The sequence below is a fragment of the Onychomys torridus genome, chromosome 11 (genome assembly GCF_903995425.1).
Source record: "Onychomys torridus chromosome 11, mOncTor1.1, whole genome shotgun sequence".
NCBI lineage: Eukaryota > Metazoa > Chordata > Mammalia > Rodentia > Cricetidae > Onychomys > Onychomys torridus.
The window spans coordinates 83,391,746-83,413,382 of NC_050453.1; the positions used below are offsets into that span (position 1 = coordinate 83,391,746).

At 34.4% G+C, this 21,637-nt stretch overlaps 1 protein-coding gene across 4 annotated transcripts in view; it reads left to right on the top strand.

Annotated features, from left to right (window-relative positions):
* Window positions 1-21,637, top strand: part of Cdh19 (cadherin 19) — a 126,963-nt gene that overhangs the window by 26,648 nt on the left and 78,678 nt on the right. For 2 of the 4 annotated variants that reach the window (XM_036202392.1, XM_036202394.1), the window contains 2 exons: window positions 9,775-10,078; window positions 11,805-12,096. In XM_036202392.1, the coding sequence (XP_036058285.1) occupies window positions 9,860-10,078; window positions 11,805-12,096 (511 nt within the window). In that variant the 5' untranslated portion in view covers window positions 9,775-9,859. The remainder of the gene's footprint in view (window positions 1-9,774; window positions 10,079-11,804; window positions 12,097-21,637) is intronic. The other 2 variants (XM_036202395.1, XM_036202393.1) reach the window with 1 other exon arrangement.

Here is a 21,637-nt window from a genome sequence, read left to right on the forward strand (position 1 = left end):
AGCCATAAATGCTATGTGTCCCTGAAAATCTTTTCCATAATTCAGACAAGATTCTTTTCTATACAACAGGAGACAGTCTATCATTGACTCTTTTCAGAATGTAAATAAAACTCTTTTCTTACCTTAAAATAACATCACTTTGTTTTTTTGTTCATCCTACAAAGTATTCCCAGGGAACAGGTTTATTGGATGAATGATATATTAATTTTAAGTTTAAATGTTTTATATACTTGTTTCCTTTTCAACTGTCCTACCAATTTCCTTTATCGTTACAAATGGGTAAATGTATTAATTGAGGGAATAATGTATGTTTTGAAAGTTGTAGATGGGAGAAAAAAATGAGAGATACATTAAAGAAAATTGCACCTTACAGCTTACATTACATCCACTGTGTTGTAATTTTAGTCATTTCTCACCATCAATATCTACCATGACTAGTGCCTCAAATGCACTGCTCATTCATCCAGAGTCCATCCTAATGGATCAAGAATACAGGTTATGATTTCCACACTAACAATAGAATGGCATTACCAGTCCCTTTATATGCTATGACATCACACAAACAGTTGATGGTTGGGCTGAAATGTCAAAAAGGGCATCAGAACTACAATGAAGCTATTATGACCTTGCCTGATTTATTATACACATGACTAGATTAAAAATAGAAAATAGACAGTTCATTCATCCTCTTGTTATGTTTAATGGATGTTTTTGGAGCTGGAGTTGATGTGTGATCAATGACAACCCAGAGTCTAAAGATGATATTTTCCTCTCACATATGTGTGAGAACTCATTCCAACACATTTTTTTTTCCCATTTTCCTTCTATGGGCTTAAGAATTCCACTTTAAAGGCTGTTTGTGAAGTATTATTCTGTGATACTGACAAGTTTCTCTTAATTTTTAAGAGATCAGAAGAAGGATTGAGTTTCTATATTTATTCCTCCTACTTTCCCCAGATTCCACTTTTATCTTTGCTAAAATCCACATCCATCATTCTGAGTTCTTTTACTTCCTCCAGACTTCATTCTCAGTGGTGGAAAAATATCCTAAATCAAGATAACAGAAAACATTTTAGCAGGTCTCCTTTAAGAATGGTCTAGAGGTTAAAAAGATAAAACATATAGATCTTCATTCAGTGTAAACAAAAAAATGTCAGCTGTATTTGTTACATTATTAAATACTGGTTTTCATCATTCCATCCAGTAAAATACAGAATGGCTTTTAGTCATAATGTGATTGCAAATATATATTTAATGGTGGACCAGATACTCAAGTTTTCTGAACATAATTTCTTTCTGCATAATATAATATTGGATAAAATATGGTTTTTATACAATGTTTTAATGATGTTCATAGTTTCTTAATATTATTGTAATTATGGTTCTGTATAATATCACATAAATTAACGTTCCCTCTTATTTTCAATAGTATCTATTAGGAAAAATATACTATGTTCTGGAACTTAATAAATACAAATATACCTATATATAAAATATTAGGAGATTGCTAATGCAGAGCTGAGATTCTCCTCTTACCTGGTGCATTACTGATGTAACTAATTGTTATCAGTTTTTGTTTTTTGCCTGGATTCTGCCTGGAGTGCTTCTCAGTCTGGCACTGGTGACAGATGCCATCACATTTAATCAAAAGTGGGCCATTATTTGAGAAGTTTTTACACTTCTGAAATGCATGGAGACTGCAGAAAACTTTAAATATAGTAGAGAATGAACAACTAAACATTTCATAATTCAGGTACAACTATTGCATTCCTTACACACACACACACACACACACACACACACACACACACACACACACACACGATAAACAGAAAGATATTCAGGTCTGCATTTCTATATTTGGAATTCTGAATAGATACTATTTAACTATCTGATACTAAACAATTGACAATATCTGATATTATATAATGTAACATAAAATCACTCAGTGTTTAATGAGTATGTAGCTGAAGTTTTTCCATGTCCACCTGGCTCCTGCAGCTGCTTAGACCCAAGCAAACACACAGAGACTTATATTACTTATAAACTGTACGGATGTGGCAGGCTTCTTGCTATCTAGTTTTTTATATCTTAAATTAACCCATTTCTATTAATCTATACATTGTCATGTGTCTTGTGGCTTACCAGTACATTGCTCTTGTTTCCCATGGTGGTGGCTGGCAGTATCTCCTGAGCCAGCCTTCCTGTTTCAAGAATTCTCCTGTATGCTTATCCAGCCTATAATATACTTCCTGCATGGTTACTGGACAATCAGCATTTTACTTATCAACCAAATTAGAGCAACACATTCACAGCATAAGGAGCATTTGATATCCACAACATGAATATTGCTCTGTTATTTATTTATTTTCATTAAAAAATTGTTTCACATTTTTAATATACTTTATATGTGTGTCTATATAATATGCCAAAGCAGACATATTGATGCTAGAGGACAACTTGGATGAGTAGGTTGTCTCTGTTCACTACTTGGTTTCTGGGGATACAACTCTGGTGTTCGGGCTTGGGAGCACTTACAAAATCTGCTGAGCTGCCTCTCTGGTTTATTTTATCTTTTGAGGGGCTTTTTTTTTGTCTATTCCATATATAGTTTTGCTATATGACTCAAGCAGCCCTAAAGTCCCTCCTGATTCTTGTTCCTCTGCTTCATGAGTTCTGGGATTACAGACATGAATCACAAAGGCTAGCCATCCTTGTGTTAGACTGTATTAGAGAAAGGAAGATACAATCTTTTAAACATCCCTCTTTAAGGCAGTGCTACTTCTTTGTCATTATTTACTGTGATAAACTGTGTGGATCAACTTTCTTCTTCTATAGTAGTGATTTTACTGAAATTCCTCATATAAAGAAGCCATAGTGTACTGGCTTTTAACTTTGAATTTTCCTTTTCATACTTCATACTTTTGATCCAATTTGTATATGAATATTAGTGGGCACATTTGAGTGGTTTCTTCTGGAAAACTTAGCAAACTATAATTTAGTTTATGCAAAAAAATTAAAATATGCTGTATGGTAAAATTATTCACAAACATGTTCATCCAAATTTTGAATTTCATAATCATTGGAAAGCAGTTATTTCATGTTTTTTTTATCTCCTAAATGGTATTAATTTTTTTTACTCATGTCAGATTGTATTGATGTAATATAACTATAATTATTTTACTTTTTAAAATTATATTTTAAATACAAATGAAAGATAAAATAATTAAATATTACTATTTTGGAAACTATTCCAATAATCAACTTTTGCCACTATTTTGTCTCTTCTGTTATTCTAGCATCAGATATTTTTAGAAGTTCATATTTCTTTTGGCCAACACCAACATACTTCAGTATGCATGACAATAATAGGCTGTATAATTCTATATAATCAGACAAGTATTTCAAATACATGAAAAAAAACAGTAATGTCTTTGATTTATCTTTTAAAACATGCCATGCACATATCATTTGCAGACCCCCATTAAACTAGTTTTGTCTTATTTTCCATTAACTTTGCATCTTTAGAATGACTTCAAACCTGAAAAATTTAATTTCTGTCTGTTCTAGATGCTTTTCAAATGTATAACAAACTATGGGAATATTTCTGAGAGATCAGAAGCATTCAGAATTCTGGATGCGTCTATAGCTGGTGTATAGTAAAGAACTGCATACTCAGTGAAAGTGCATTCAGAAAAGATGTAGCTCTTTGTTCTTAATGAGAAATTATTCACAGATTGGGGGTAATAGTCTCTAGAAAGATATAATATTTGGAGTTATTAGAACATTTATTATTGTTTCTGTTTATTGGCTATAACATCTTTGAATATTTTCCTATAACTTTCAAATTTTTTTGTAAAAATATTTTAAAATGTTTTTTATATCCCAGTAAAACAAATCAAATGCACTTAATTGTTTTTTGTTTAAAAAAAGTTGGTTACTTTTCTAGATTTGACAAATTGAATTCTTTAAAACAATTTTGCATATAATTAGATGATGAATACATATGCATATACACTATATATAAATATGCATATACACACACACTATATATATATATATATATATATATATATATATATATGCACTTAAATTTATTTTGGAATATATTTAGATAGAGTTTTGCACATGCCTTTCTTCCCAGCATGTGGGAGTCAGAGGCTGGTAGATTATTGTTAATTTAAAGCCATCCTGGATTACATATTGAGTTCCAAGACAGTCAAGACTATGTAGAGTGACCCTATCTCAAAAACAAACATATACACAAATGAATAAAATTAAAGAATAGATATTTCAAACTTTATCAAATTGAAAAACTATTTTCATAAATAGTCAAGACATTCTCATCACCAGCACCAGGGTAGGAAATGTATGCATACTCATTACCTGATTTAGACTCAGAAGACTTACTCTTTTAATTATTACCATTCTAATTGCAGTAGTACCTTATGCTACTTTAATTTGCAATGCTACTGAAAGACAAGATGCTATTTTATAACATATCAGCCATAGGTACTTTCATGAAAATTTGTTCCAATGCTTCTCCATACTGCATTTTGCAATGACACTTACTATTGAATTTTCAACATTCTGGAATATTCTGCAAACAGTCCTTTTTCATAGACCTACTCCACAATCATTTGTTCTCAGTCTGTGGCTTGTCTTTCTGTTTTCTTTTTGGTATTTCTAATAGGCTCTATAATGGTAGCCAAAATTATTGAGGTCATAATTCCTCCATTCCACGAATATTACCATTGTGGTACAAGGGAAGATTTTGTTAAGAATGCTGAAATAGGAAAATGAAATGCAATAAGGTATTTCACTGAAAGAAGAAGGCAGAGGGAAATTTCACATAATGTGAGAAGGCAACGTGAATGTAGATAGATCAAAGAGAGATCTGATGATGCTGTGCTGGGGCCCTGAAGATGCTCAAGAGAGTCAGAAATCAATCAGCTGAAAATAGCTTCATAATTGGAAGATTTAAGGAAGGGGTTACTTTCCAGAACCTTGATGGTTGGTGAAATTGTGTCAAGTCTTCAGTTTTGGTCCAGTGAAGTCCATTTTGAAATTCTGACCCAAAGTAGTGACAGGTAATAAAATGTGTCACTTTAATCTATTAAGTTTGAAACAGATTGTTGGACTCCCATTCTGAATAACCGTATCATTGGAAAATAAAAATTTCAATTTGGACAAATTTTAATCTATCAGTTTTAACAGATGTGCTTTTCATGTTTCCAAAAATCATGCAGCAGGGTGATGGAGGAGGCAGGCAGATATATGAGTTTGAGGACAACTTGGTCTACAGAGTGAGGTCTAAGACAGAGAGAGAAACCATATGGGGGGATCATCATTTAATCAAATAATGATTTTTTAAATTTTTCATTACTGGTCATTTTATGTGACACAATATGCACCATGGTGTTGTGGAATAATCATTTTGTACACTGAATATATATTATTCCCTTTGGTTAATAAAAAGCTGACTACACTAGTGTTATTTTGTTTAGTTTTGGTTTGGTCTCAAGTTAACTAAAGGCTTTTGCCTCCAACTTCACTTTTCCTCTGCTAACCTGTTACCTCTTGAATCCCTGTAATAAATCAGTTGCTATTTTTGCATCCCTGTTATAAACTTTTTGTTTGAATATCTGTTATTAATCAGTTCCCCTTTGGTTGTCTATTTTAAGTCAGTTGGTAGTTACATTTTCCTTATAACTCTACCATGCTATAGACTGAGACAGTATGAAGTCAAGTTCAGGGTGAACCTGGTTTATATATTTAAGCTCTGTTAGATAAAAATGAATAAAAAGAGAGAAAAGGCAAAAGCAAAAGCAAATAAAACCAGAAACACTTAGTTGCTCATTTAGATATATATTGAACTATATGTTGCTTCATTTGTTTTTCTATTTTTTCCCATTAAGTTCATTTCTAGTTATGATACAACTAGGATACTGTGAAGGTAATGGCAGTGTTAGAAGTCTGTAAATAAAATGATAATTTTAGTACATTTCCTTTGCTTTTATAGTATTATCTGTGCTATCCTAGGTAAAATAAATTTACATTAGAGTTAGTTTTATACCAATATCTAATTGGAATTTCATTAGGATGTGTAAAATCAATATTTCCCTGTAAACAACTTTTATCTGTTTTACCATTTGCCTTACATGAATTGTTCTTTGGCTGAACTAGTGATTTACCCATTCTTAGGCATCTAACACTGCTTGAATTATTTCTTTTTTTCAATTAAGATTTTTTTTTATTAATTTTGCATACCAATCACAGATCTCCCTCTTCCCTCCTCCCATCCCTCCAGCCTTTCTCCCCACACCACCCCCATTCCCTTCTAGAAGAAGGTAAGGCCTCCCATGGGGAGGTACATTCAGTAGAAGTAGTGCAAAGCCCCTCCCCCTGCCTCAAGACTGTGTGAAGTGTCCCACCATAGGCAGTGGGCTCCAAAAAATCAGTGCATGCACCAGGGATGGATCCTGATCCTACTGCCAGGGAGGCCTTTAAGCAGATCAAGCTGCACAATTGTCTTGATTATGCAGAGAACATAGTCCAGTCCCATGGAGATTCCACAGCTGTTGGTCTAAATGTCATGAGTTCCCACTAGTTTGGTTTGGTAGTCTCTGTAGGTTTCCCCATCATGATCTTGATGCCCCTTGCTCATATATTCCCTTTTCTCTCTCTTCAACTGGACTCCTAGAACTCTGCCTGGTGTTTGGCTATGGATCTCTGCATGTGCTTCTATCAGTTACTGGAGAAAGGCTCTATGATAACAGTTAGGGTATTCACCAATCTGATTACTGTGTAAACTAGTTCAGGCTCTGTCTCCACTATTGCTAGTAATCTAAGCTGAGGTTATTCTTGCCTGGGAACTTCCCTAGCATCCAGTTTCCCCCATCCCATGATGTCTCCCTCTATCATGGCATCTCTTTTACTGCTCTCCCACTCCATCCCTGTGCAGCTCAACCAATGACTTCCCATGTATGCTGTGGTATGTGCACACACACACACACACACACACGCACACACACACACACACACACACACACACACACACTCACCACATTGAATGCTATAAATAATAAGATAAAAAATTAAATTCATAGAAAGTTATCAAAATATAGACTTAACAGAAAAAGTTTTACTTAAATATGACACTTGTACTTTCATATTAACTGAGGTGATAATTTTCCGAGTTACATAAAATGTAATTCTTTTGTTGAAATTATATTCATCACTTACTTATATTTAATCTTTCTATTAGAGCTATTGTATCTATGCATCATCTGTCTGTTGGTCTGTCTGTCTGTCTGTCTATGTATTAACCATTAAGCAAAAAACCAGATTGAAGCTCAGTAGTAGCAATTCAATTATTTATGAAGAACAAGATTTCTTGTTTGGATATCTAACACACACACACACACACACACACACACACACACACACATACACAGCTTTCAACAAAATGCAGCACAAATTTTGAAACTTAAATCTGTGTGGTTTGCAGGCAAATGGATGGATCTAAAAAAAATCATCCTGAGTGAGGTAACCCAGACTCAGAAGGAAAAACATGGTATATACTCACTCATAGGAGGATACTAGATGTACAACAAAGATGACTAGACTGATACACAACTCCAGGGAGGCTACCTAGAAAACTGGACCCTAGGAAAGACACAGGGAGCACCCAATGACAGAGAAATGGATGAGTTCTACATGAACAACCTGGATGACAGTGGGAATAATGAAGGGCAAGATTTGAGGGAAAGAAAGCTTAGGGAAGCAGGAGATCCCAGCTGGATCAAGAACAGAAAGTGAGAATGAGGAATAATTATTCATGATAAATGAAGACCACATGAGAACAGGAATAGGCAGAGTGCTCAAGAGGTCCCCAGAAATCAACAATGAAACATCCTCTGTAGATTGCTGGCAATGGTTGAGAGAAAGCCTTATCTGACCTAGTGTGGTGATCAGATGACTAAACACTCTAACAGTTGTCTTGGAACTCTCATCCAATAACTGATAGAAGTGGATGCAGAGATCCTCAGCCAGGCCCAAGGTGGAGCTCCAGGTATCCAATTGTTGAGAAAGAGGAAGAACTGTAAGAGCGTGAATTGTTGAGACCAAGACTGCAAAAAGCACAGGGACAAGTAGCCAAACGAATGGAAGCACATTATGGACCAACGGCTGTGGAGCTGCCACCTGGATCAGGCCCTCTGGATAAGTGAGACAGTTGAATAGCTTGAATTATTTAGGAGGCATCCAGGCTGTAGGACCAGGACCTGTCCTTAGTGCATGAGCTGGCTGTTTGGAACCTTGGGTTTACACAGAGACACTTTGTTCAGCCTGGAAGGAGAGGACTGGCCCTGCCTGTACTGAATCCACCAGGTTTAAATGAATCCCCAGGGGAGTCTTGGCCCTGAAGGACATGGGAATGGAGGGGAGGGAATGGGGGGAAGTTGGGGGTAGGGGCAGGAGGGGGCAGGACAGGGGAACCCATGGCTGATGTGTAAAATTAAAACACAAATATAAAATAAAACAAATTCATCCTATTTTTCCCCAAGCTGAAATTTTTTTTTCTGACCTTCATTAAGTAAATGTGTAACAATAATATAGCTTCTTGAAAGGACTACAGACGAAACACAGAATCCCTATATTGTTTCTTAATTAAGTCTTTTGTAACAACCCTTCTTAACAAGAGCCAAAGATATAAATATCCTCTCTGAAAGTGTTCAAAAATAAATTTAGAGTATTCACAGCAAGACCATGCCAGAAGGCTTCTAACCTGGAATGCTGTGACTTTTCTAATCATTATCTTGTTAAATTCTTAAAAGGATTCACTGCAGTATTTATCTTCAAGAAAGCATAATGAGTAAATCCAATTTAGACTCATGAAAGTACTGTGCAGATGTACAGATGTGGGGAAGGTGAGAGTGGTTGTCGTGTCACAGCTGGAGAGAGTAGGTTCAGGCCTATGGGGTTCTGAGTAGTGGAAATAGGCTGGAGTGTTTTAGTAGTTAATAGACAACATCATTCATATCCAATTTTCTATTTATATATTTCCTCTGATCCATCAGGTTATATTTGTTGTCTATAAATGTCATTTATTTGATGTGATAAGAATGTTTTCCCCCTCCTTATTCCATTTTCAACCACAGAGCCATCTTTACAATCACTAATTATTTAATTTTCAAAGAGTAAATAACTTTACATTGACTTTTTACTCAAAGTACTTTGTAACACCAATCTCACTAATTTTTAAATCTTTCAGCTGTTACTTAGAAATTTATTTTGAATTACATTTATTTATCGTAATATCATAATGACAAATTGTAAGGTAAATCTTATTTCTAGGATGTGAAAGGAAGAGATTTATTTTTTAAATCTCCTAGCTTGATTGTTGTATTAATCAGTTAGCTGGAGTTTTCTTGAGATAGAAATAAAGAAGGAAGTAAGCCAGTTAAATTATAATAAAATTGGATCTATCTTAATATTAACTGTTGATCAAAGAGATTGTTAAAGAAATACTGCAACTTTCAGGTAGATTTATGAGTGAAGTTTAAAACAAATTGTTCTTGAACTGAAATTGAGAGCATTACAAATAAGACCATTGCTGAGCTACAAAATACAATTAAATAGCTTAATTGGAAGATAAATTGAATGTCTTTTAATTCCCATATTTTCAGCTGCAAATGTTGTAACCTGTCTATAGTAATTATGTGAGAAAATATATTTTTAATGTCAATTTTTGGTCTGTTTTCTGTGTTTTAGGAATATACAGGATACTTAAGACTATAAAGAAGTATTGCGAATCAAGTGCATTTTGTTTGCATCATCCCTTTTTTTCTGCAGAATAATGCTTAGAATCCAAATACACACCACAATGAATTGCTGTTTCCTGAAATATTGGATGTTGGTGATTCCTCTCCTTTGGCATTACCTTAAAGTTGCAGAGAACTTGCCAGATGGGAGGGCTCAGAAAGAAACCCCATTTCCTGGAAGAGCTAAGCGTGGCTGGGTGTGGAACCAATTTGTTATACCAGAGGAAATGGATACTAGACAACATGTTGGACAGGTGCTTACTTTCTGAAATAATTGCAGTAGATGGATATATAAAGATGTGATGTGAATGGGTTAGGAAAGTCTGACGATTTACACATATTTAAGGAGCCATTAGAAATTACCAAACACGGGCACAATAATAAATTTGAATTTGAAACACAACTCAAACCTTGAAGAGGAAGTCCAGTTTTCAAACTTCTCTTTCTGCTTTTTCATGAATGTGTTATATCCATTTATCAGCATTAAGAAATGTAATTATGTTATTTATGGAAATGGATCAAAGCAGGCACAGAGTCAAATGTCATTTATAAGCAGTACTCAGCTTGATATACTGCTATGCTAAGTAACTATTGACTTACCTTCACTCATTTTTAATTAAGCCTATTAATTACATCTATTTTACCAGCTCAGGAATTTCAGGAGACTACACACATCATTTAATTAGTATAGTTCAAGTGCACAAAAATGATTGTTTTCACTTTGAGAACAATAGTTTTAAAAAAATTTCCTTAATGAGACAGAACCTCTCCAATCTGTATATTTGTTTTTATTAATATTTTATTTAATTTAAACAAAATTAATTACAATAGCATGTCCTTCACTGTAACTTTCTTGCTCTAAATAGACATACCAAAATGTTACCTGAAATTAGGTGGCAGTAAAATTTAATTGGGTACAAAGGGGGAATATCTCAGAATTCACTTACTGTTTTTATGCTATTCAGGAGAGTGACATGTTAGCCTGGTTCTCAGAATCCATGAACACTCTATCTATCCTAGCTGCAAAGTTATATATATATATATTCAACCACAAATATTATAAACCTCCCAATATGTGCCTGTGTGTGCTATACACAAGTTAAATTTTTCTGGTTGTTTTATTTTCTAAGATAGCTGCAGGCGAATCATCTACATGGCTATGGCATAAAAATGACTGGTTCTACATGTTATATTCTTAGTCTATTTTTAGTGATATGTATAAATATTTTCCTGCATGAATGTATTTGCAACACATACATGTGTGGTGGCTATGGATACCAGAAGTCATTGAATCTCCTGGAACTGGAGTTGCAGACAGTTGTGAGCCACAATGTTGGTGTAGGAATTTGAACCTGGTCTTCTGGAAGAGCAGCCAAGATTCTCAACCACTGAGCCATCTCTTCAACCTGAAAATCCTAAACAAATTAGTCTAAACTAATTAGAATTATTTTTAAGTCAAATAAGTCTAATTATTCTAATTATAAATAATATTAAATTATAATCAGATTAAATATGAATAATGTAACTGTAGACTAATTATAATTAGTTTAATTATAAATAAGTCTAAACTAATTAGATTTTTTTTAAATAATAAAATCTTGCCACTTCATTATATTGGAAATCAGGAACCTCCCCACTGCTGACTTGTTTATACATATGATAATATTTTACCTCAGTTGTCATGATGAAGAATTATAAAATGGGTGGGGATAGTTCATGTATTTAATCCCAGCACTAGGGAAAAAGAGGCAGGTGGATCTCTAAAGCCAGCCTGTACTACAGAGTCAGTTACAATACATGCAGAACTACACAGAAAAACTATCTCAAACAAACAAACAAACAAAAAACCCAATGATAATAATAATAAAATAATTATGTAGAATTATTCACTTGAACCTGATTAAAATACATGAAAATTATGAATACCAAGTTGAATTTGCATATATTTCTGGAAATGCACTTGTCTACCTTTACTCGCAGCTAAGATCTGAATTAGACAATGGAAACAACTCTTTCCAGTACAATTTACTGGGGACTGGAGATGGAAGCTTCAGCATTGATGAACGAACAGGTGACTTATTTGCCATCCGGAAGCTCGATAGAGAGGAGCGATCCCTCTACATCCTGAGAGCCCAGGTAATAGACACCAGCACTGGAAAGGCTGTGGAACCTGAGTCGCAGTTTGTCGTCAGAGTTTCGGATATCAATGATAATGAACCCAAGTTCCTATATGAACCTTATGAAGCCACTGTACCGGAGATGTCGCCAGAAGGTATTGCATATTCATTTAAGTCAGAGCTTTATTAACAATGACAATAGATAAAAATTTTTGAGTATATGTTTGGTAAAACATTGGTTTAATTTCCATATTAACCTTCCCTGTGACAAAATTTTTAAGTAAAATATTTGCAGAATTATGTAATATAATAATAGTTTATATAGTAAAAATAGAAGAAAAACTATAAATTTCTTTCTAGTGAACGCTATTTAATTAGTACTTAATTACTGATACAAAAATTTTTTGTACTTCTATCATATAATTTGATGGTTTTATTGCTGCATACACTATGTTTATGAAATACAAACTTCTTTATATATAATGCTGGTTTTTCTTGGTTTCATTTATATCTGAAATGTATTTAATTTCAAACTTAAACATTCAAGTAGAATTGAGCTAAATTTGATATTTTTATAATTTGTCACCTTGTACTGCAAAGCAATTTTCCTATAAGCCTTTAAATTATGTTTAAAATGTTTAGATAATCAGTGGATTAATAAATTTTATAAGATATGCATAACAAGTTAAAGGAAATAATTTGTATTATAAAAACTGCTACAGCCATTAAAAACAAGGGATATTTTTTAAAAGGTGTTTAAACATTTATATGCATCTTTGCTCATTTCAAGTTCCTTTTCAACATTGTTGCCACTTAAGTCATGAATGTAATGAATGAATAAGAGATGATTTCAATGGGAAAATGTTAGCTACTTTGGAAATAAAAAATTACTTTGAAGTAAAGGGAATTTACAGATATAAAAATTCTTTTATTAACTCTGACAAAATTTGGATAGCACAATTACAGCAGAATTTAATTTAAAAATCTGTTTAAAATGATTATTTAGTCACGATCATTTTAAAACATGCTAACCTACCATATTTTGAAATTTATATATGGAAATTTGGAATCATTTTTCATTGAGTGTAAAATATCTCCCATTGAATTTTTCCTGATTTTTTACTTTTAACATACCAGTTATAAATTATTGGTGTCATTCTGATTTGATTATGAGATAATATTGTTCTATGATAGAATATAATTACAACATAAATGATATATATTTGACATAATGTGTCAAAAACAAATTTTGTTAAAATATTTTTTAAACTCCTTTAAATTTGTTGTTTTGATAGCTAAGCAAACAAATTCCTTGTCTTCCTTAATTTTTTTTTTTCTTCTCCCTGTGTCTTTTTTCTTTGGTCTTTTTCTCCTAATGTAATTTTTAAAATTTATTTTAATTTTACATATCAGCCATGGGTTCCTCTGTCCTCCCCCTCCCGCCCCTGCCCCCACCTCCCACCCCTGCCCCCACCTCCCCCCCAGCCCCTCCCCCCATTCCCATCTCCTACAGGGCAAAGACTCCCCTAGTGATTCAGCACAACCTGGTAGATTCAGTCCAGGCAGGTCCAGTCCCCTCCTTTGAGGCTGAGCAAAGTGTCCCCACATAAGCCCCAGGTTCCAAACAGCCAACTCATGCACTAAGGACAGGTCCAGGTCCCACTGCCTGGGTGTGTCCCAAAGAGTTCAAGCTATTTAATTCTCACTTATATAATTTATGGTATTATCATGTACTTTGAATATTTTATTTAAAAGTAAAAATAGAATCACAAAGGACTTTTAGTAATTATTTAATCATACAATCCCCTCAAAAAACTAATTTTAAATAAGCTTTCTTAAAATTATTATATCAAGGATGTTATATATGGGTGAAGTATGAGGGTCATTATTTGTCTAGAGATGTGGGTCAGATTTTTTGAGAAGGAAAATTGGTAAAAAGAAATCAGTCATGTATTCTGGATGAAGATCTCCATAGGAGATTGACCATAATTGCATTTGTGAATGAATTCATGGCATGCAAAACACACACATCATAGACATGTACACAAGCACATACACAAACAAACTACATGAATGATTTGAGTGTAATTAATTAGAATATAGTATAATGGCATATTTAGAGAGCACCAGAAAACTAATGTAACTGTTGTCAAACTGTTCTTGGATAAAGAGTTTTCCTGGATGCTGTTCACATGCAGAAAATTCATGGAGTCTGATGGCTTCCTAAGGAATCAGATAATGAGTAGTTGTTCCTTTTGATTTTTCTGTGAAATTTGACATAAATAGTAGAACTTGGAAAATGGTCTAACACTTTATATGGAGAAGAAGAGAAATAAAATGAACAGCAGCTTACAGAATTAGGGAGCCTATAGGCAATATGTTCAGTTAATAGTATTACAGAATAACACTATTAACTAATAACACACAGTCAATAATAACACAGTTTTATTTATGCAGTGAATTCTGTCATCAAGTTTCTATTTCTGTGATTAAACGCCATGAGGAAAAGTCACAGTAATATGTGTAGGAAAAGTTTATTCAATTGTATAATTTCATCACTGAAGGAAGCCATAGCAGGAACTCAAATTAGAGCAGGAACTTAGTGTGAATTGAAACAGAAGCCATGGAGCAGCACTTGTTTGCTTCTAGTTTGGTTCTCATGACTTACTACATTCTTTTATACATACCGTTGACAGCCTTCTGAGTGGAGGCACTACTTGCCTACAGGGCACTCTTATGGAGGTGTTTTGTTAATTTAGATTCCCTCTTCTCAGATATGTGTGGACTTATGTAAGGTTGACAAAAAACCAACAACACATTTGGTGACTACATATTTCTTTGTTCATTTGCATTTTAAAGTTAATTTGCAAAATATGTTGTTAATCTGTGGGATACAGTAAATACTTTGGGGGCATCAATCAGGGTTCAGACTTAAATGGAGTACAAATAAAAAAAAAGGAATGGACAGTGGTTTTTATTAAGCTGGCTACTATTGGAGTTTTCTCATTGTTTTGCTCTTTTATCAATGATTTCCTTTAAAGAATTAGTGCATATCTGTTACATTTCACCTGTAGTAAAGAAATCAACTAGTAAGATAATATGAGATTTACTTTGTTTCCTAAGTAATCATTATCACATTTTGTGAATTCTTTTTTGCAAATACATTGTTAATTCTCCCTCACACTCATCTTTATATTCATTATCAGTTGATGACAATTGTTCCCAGGCTGCACGTTGACATTTTACAAGAGCTGTGCTTCAAAATTCACTTTTTAAATTTAATTTAAACATCAGTCACTGCCAGAGTTTTAGTTTGTCTTTCTTAAATGTATCTGTTGTATCAGAATCAGTTGCCAACATTTTATTTGTATCTGCACTTTTAACTAAAATTTGACTTAGATTGCTATAACCAATTCACATTACATACACTTTCTAGAGGACTACTTAGTTAATAATATATGCCTTACTGATCCAAAATTACATATACTTCCAAGACACAATGTGATGTTTTTATTCTTTTGTATATTTTGTGTATTAAACACTTACTCTTTCTACACAATGTTGGGTTTTCTAGAGTGCATCTACATTTAAAATAGTTTCTTTCGAGCTTGGACAAGTTCAATTGAGGTGTGTGTGTGTGTGTGTGTGTGTGTGTGTGTGTGTGTGTGTGTTTTCACTTGTTCAACTGGACTGCAAAGATTTTTCTTCCTTCTACACAAAAATAAAAGATGTATGAGGCTAAAAGATACAGAGTTATTGCAGAGAAAATGATTTAATAAGTAGACAGAAGTATGCATATATGAAAATGCTCCACAAAACATGAGAACCATTTGAAAAGTGGCCAATGTATATATAAGTGAGACTCCATGAAAGCGCATGAAGATACACAGTGACCAAAGGGATTATAAATTGAAGGTAATTAGTCAATTATCTTGAAAGGTTTTGTTGCTGAAGTTGTATGTTCAAATTCAGTTTTATATCTTTGCTATTGACCTGAATAACAACTTATGTTAATTGTCTTCCCTTTTAATGATGGCAGTCAGTTTTCATACAAAATGTTATGTTAAAGAGAGAGAGAGAGAGAGGATAATGAAAACAGACTGTTTGGGACTAAAGGGATTGCTCAGCAATTAATAGAAGTGGCTGCTCTTTCAGAGGAACAATTTTCATGCCATAAACCCACAAATGACATCACACAACTCTGTAAACTTATCTCTAGATATTTTCATAGCCTCTGCTTGCCTCTAGAGGCACCAGGTACTCAATTATTACCTAAGTATATGTAGGAGCAAAAAGCTAAAATGTCATTCACACAAAATAAATTATTATTTAAAATAGATTTTGTACCTGTTATTCAGTCAGGAAATTTTCTTTATTTATCTAAGTCATAGTTTTGGAGAAAAGCCCTTGTAAGCCAGCCCTTGTTGGCAACACAAACTCATATAATTTATTTTCTATAAATTATTTTAAAATGTTGTTTTGATGAATTAGTCACACTATATGACCAACAAAAATAATTGAATAAACATTTATTGTTTTCCTACTCTGAATAAAAATTCTTGTTGCAACCCTATGACCATTATATATGTGTACAAAATTGGAAAAGCAAAATCCTTTTTCCTTACAGTAAGCGAGATGGCTAGTAGTGAAATTTTCTTTATCCCTATTCCATGGTGCTTAATGAAATAAATAGAATCTATCAAATCTTTCATTGCAAAAAATATCCAAGTACATCAGTTTCATAACTAGCAAGCATCTGTTGTTAGTTACAATATCATCATGGTGATTTTATTATCAAAATATAACATGACTTGTGAATGAAACTATGTTGAGTATATTCATTGAGAGTGACAATAATGGCTGGGCAGCAGTGGCACATGCCTTTAACCCCAGCACTCAGGAGGCAGAGCCATTCAGATTACTATGAGTTCGAGGGTAGTCTGGTTTACAGAGTGAGATCCAACACAGGCACCAAAACTACACAGAGAAACCCTGTGTCAAAAAACAAACAAACTTCCCCTTCATTACTCCCACTGTCGTCCAGGTTGTTCATGTAGATCTCATCCATTTCTCTGTCATTGGGTGATCCCTTTATCTTTCCTAGGGTCCTGTATTCTAGGTAGCCTCCCTGGAGTTGAGGGAAAGAAAGCTTAGGGGAGCATGAGATCCCAGCTGGATCAAGAACAGAAACGGAGACAGAGGAATAACAGACCATGATAAATGAAGACCACATGAGAACAGGAATAGGCAGAGTGCTCCAGAGGTCCCCAGAAATCCACAATGATATATCCTCTTGACTGCTGGCAATGGTCGAGAGAAAGCCTGATCTGACCTAGTCTGGTGATCAGATGACTAAACACTCTAACAGTTGTCTTGGAACTCTCATCCAATAACTGATGGAAGTGGATGCAGAGATCCTCAGCCAGGCCCCAGGTGGAGCTCCAGGTGTCCAACTGTTGAGAAAGAGGAGGGACTACAAGAGCGTGAATTGTTGAATCCAAGATTGCAAAAAGCACAGGGACAAATAGCCAATCGAATGGAAGCACATGAATTATGATCAACGGCTGAGGAGCCCCCAGCTAGATCAGGCCCTCTGGATAAGTGAGACAATTGAATATCTTGATCTGTTTGGGAGGCATCCAGTCTGTGGGACCAGGGTCTGTCCTTAGTGCATGAGCTGGCTGTTTGGAACCTTGGGCTTACACAGGGACACTTTGCTCAGTCTGGAAGGAGGGGACTGGCCCTGCCTGTACTGAATCCACGAGGTTTGAATGAATCCCCAGGGGTGTCTTGGTCCTGGAGGACATGGGAATGGAGAGGAGAGGCTGGAGGAAGGTGGGGAGGGGGCGGGAGGGGGCAGGACAGGAGACCCCATTGCTGATGTATAAAATTAAAACACATAATAATAATAAAATACATTTTAAAAAAACAAAAAAAAGAATGACTATAACAGCTTTTCAACTTTGAAATGTAAATTATATCTGTATCTATATCTATATATATATAATGAAATTTTATAGTTAAAAGAATACCTTGAATTGTGTGTTTACTGTTTTTGAAGAAGTACATAAAGCTATTTTCAATAATACAATTAATTTTATAGAATATATCATAATGTATTTGCATATATGTAATATAACAGATAAATTTGAATGCAAATATAACCAAATATTAATAATTATAATTACTTATTGAAAATATCATATTTTTTATGTTTGGTACATTTGAAAATTTGATTCCCGGAATCTTAAAAATTTACATATAAGTTCAAATGAATGGGTTTTGATTAATTACTGTTCTATTTCTTCTGTATATATCAACAGCTTCATTAATAGAGCTTAATGCACCTGAATGATATTGTCTCCAAGTTTTAAAGGCAAAGGTGTCAAATATGCAATTCATAAGTACAACCACTGACTTATTTATAGATAGTTGTGGTCAGAAAAACAAAGTGACTGAAAAACACTTTACACAATTAAGGTGAGAAGTGTGGGAAACAGAAGTTGTACCCCAATGCTCCTTATAATTTTTGGGATGTTAAGGAATTGTACCTCAGATATAAATAAAATAATGTATTTATTGAAGACTTACCAGTAGGTGAAATTCGTCCCATTAATGAAACTGTTACAGTATGCATGTAGATGCAGAGTTCTGATGATATAATTTCTTCTCTAATGAATCTCATTACTTAATCATTTATTATATCTTTTTACTGTTTCATTGTTAGAAAAATAATTAATGTAAGTTACAGATAAAGTTTTATATAATATGCACTACTTTAGAATTGAAGACCATACAATTAAAAATCTCAATAAAATCTAGGTGAATAAATCTGTATGTTAAAGTAGCTACTTCAAGGTTGCATATTGTGGACCAAAACTTTAAACCTAGTGCTCAGGAGCCATAGTTATATAGACATCTATGAATTCAATACCAGCATCATCTACACCAAGAGTGCTAGGCAAGCCTAGATAAGTTATGCCTTATATGAAAATACAAAATAGTTGATTCATAACAAAATTTATATCTTTAACATGCAGAAAATATTTTAATTGCATACCTAAAAGTGTAAAACCAAGATAATAATTACATATTGAAATAAATGGGTCATACTGAAATCCATGGTTTGACTCACAGCTGTCATCACTAAAACAAACTGTGGCACATGTGTTTAATTAAGTGTCTAGTAATAAATATACAATTCAATTTTATCCCATCCTAGTTACTTTTTGCTGCTACATTCCTTATGATTAGTGTGCATATAAAATTTTATCACTTTTTCATATTTTTTGTGTTTGGATGCCTCCTATCATTATTAGAAGATAAAACACTCTCTGTGGTATGAGGCATCACAAGCCAATGAGATTCTGTTGCAGATGTTAAAATTGAGAATTGGGCCACAATCATTAGGTTTTCCATAAAATTCTTGAGTGATAATACATTTGAAGTAATACACATTGACAGAGTTACAATTTCCTTATATGAGATTATATCTATATGTCTACAAAAGAATTTCAATGTGTTGAGAAAGTTTATTATTGATTCTGTCATTAACGATTATTTCAATCTTCAAAATTCACTTAGCTTTATAGTTTAACACTTATTAATGTCTCAAACATGGTGATTAATATGAAATTTTATATGTACTGTACATAGTCTTCTAATACTATACAATAACCTCAGTATAATTCTATGTGTTTCATAAAAAATGAAAGAATTTAATCAGCAAGTACAATTCCCAAAGAGAACAAAACTATACCTTTGCTTGGAACAGCTGGTGCAATGTCCCATGTTACCTATGTGATAGATAGTCCTGCAAATAGTTTGACAATAGATACTAATTCTATTATTACATTTTCACAATATATTTTATGGTGGTTGTAAAGATTCAGTAGATAAGCAGGAATACTTAATACTTAAATTAGCATTCATGAGAAAGTGTCTCATGAATTAAAATGTCAACTATTAATGCAATGTAGAGCCAAGGAATGTTGCACCATGTGTATTTTTTATATTTATTTGAGACAAGTAAACTAATTAGTGGGTTGCTATTTACCAAGTCATGTTTTGTTTGTTTATTTTTTAAGCTTTATTTTTTCCTTTTTTAAAATTTATTATATTTGTGTTGTTTTTTGTCTTTATGATATACAGTCATTCTTTTTTTATATTTTTTCTTTATTATTATGTGTTTTAAATTTTATACAGCAGCCATGGGTTCCCCTGTCCTCCCCCTCCCCCCACCCCACCTTCCCCCTAGCCCCTCCCCTCCATTCCCATGTCCTCCAGGATCAAGGCACCCCTTGGGATTTATTTAAACCTGGTGGATTCAGTACAGGCAGTGCCTGTCACCTCCTTCCAGACTGAGCAAAGTGTTCCTGTCTAAGCCCAAGGTTTCAAACAGCCAGCTCATGCACTAAGGACAGGTCCTGGTCGCACAGCCTGGGTGCCCCCCAAACAGATCAAGCTATTCAATTGTCTCACTTATCCAGAGGGCCTGATCCAGCTGGGGGCTCCACAGCCTTTGGTTCATAATTCATGTGCTTCCATTCATTTGGCTATTTATCCCTGTGCATTTTGCAATCTTGGCTTCAACAATTCATGCTCTTGCAGACCCTCCTCTTTCTGGACAGTTGGACACCTGGAGCTCCACCTGGGGCCTGGCTGATGATCTCTGCATCCACTTCCATCAGTTATTGGATGAGAGTGCCAAGACGACTGTTAGGGTTTTTAGTCATCTGATCATCTAGTGAGATCAGGCTTTCTCTCGACCTTATATTTGTGTTTTAATTTTACACTTCAGCCATGGGTTCCCCTGGCCTCCCCCCTCCCGCACCCATCCCCAACTTCTCCCAAGCCCCTCCCCTCCATTCCCATGTCCTCCATGGCCAAGACTCCCTTGGGGATTCATTTAAACCTGGTGGGTTCAGTACAGGCAGGTCCAGTCCCCTCCTTCCAGGATGAGCAAAATGTCCCTGCTTGTAGTTAGAGTTTTCCTGCCTGGCCCAGTCAGGACAAATCTGTCTTACCTGCCAGTCCCATAGTCGCTCAGACCCAACCAAGAAAGCACACAGAAACTTACATTGTTTACAAACTGTATGGCTATAGCAGGCTTCTTGTTATCTACCTTTTCTATCTTAAATTAACCAATTTCTGCTTATCTATACTTTGCCACATGGCTTGTGGCTTACCAGTGTCTTTACATGTTGCTTCTCATGGCGGCGGTGGGCAGTGTCTCTCTCCAGCCTTCTACTTCCCAGTATTCTCTGCTCTCTTGTCCCGCCTATACTTCCTGCCTGACCACTGGCCAATCAGAACTTTATTTACACAGAGCGATATCCACAGCACTTCCCCTTTTCTTTTTTTTTTTTTTAAGGAAGGTTTTAACTTTTACATAGTACAATTACATATAACAAAATAATTATCAAGCAAGAATTACAATTACAATATTAAAGAAGATATCCTATCTATCTTATATTTGTGAGTCTAAGGTTTTATATCTAACTTATCTTGTATCACAACTGAGCAAAATTATAACTATCTAGTCTTCAACCACATCAAAGACCTCAGAAGGATATAATATTACCTGAGAACCGGGAGAAGGATGTAAGCATTTTTCAGGAGTCTTTCAGGGTAGACAGAGACAGCTGGCAGCCTGGACAGTCACCTAATGTTCCTTTGTAAAGTTGGAGCATTTGT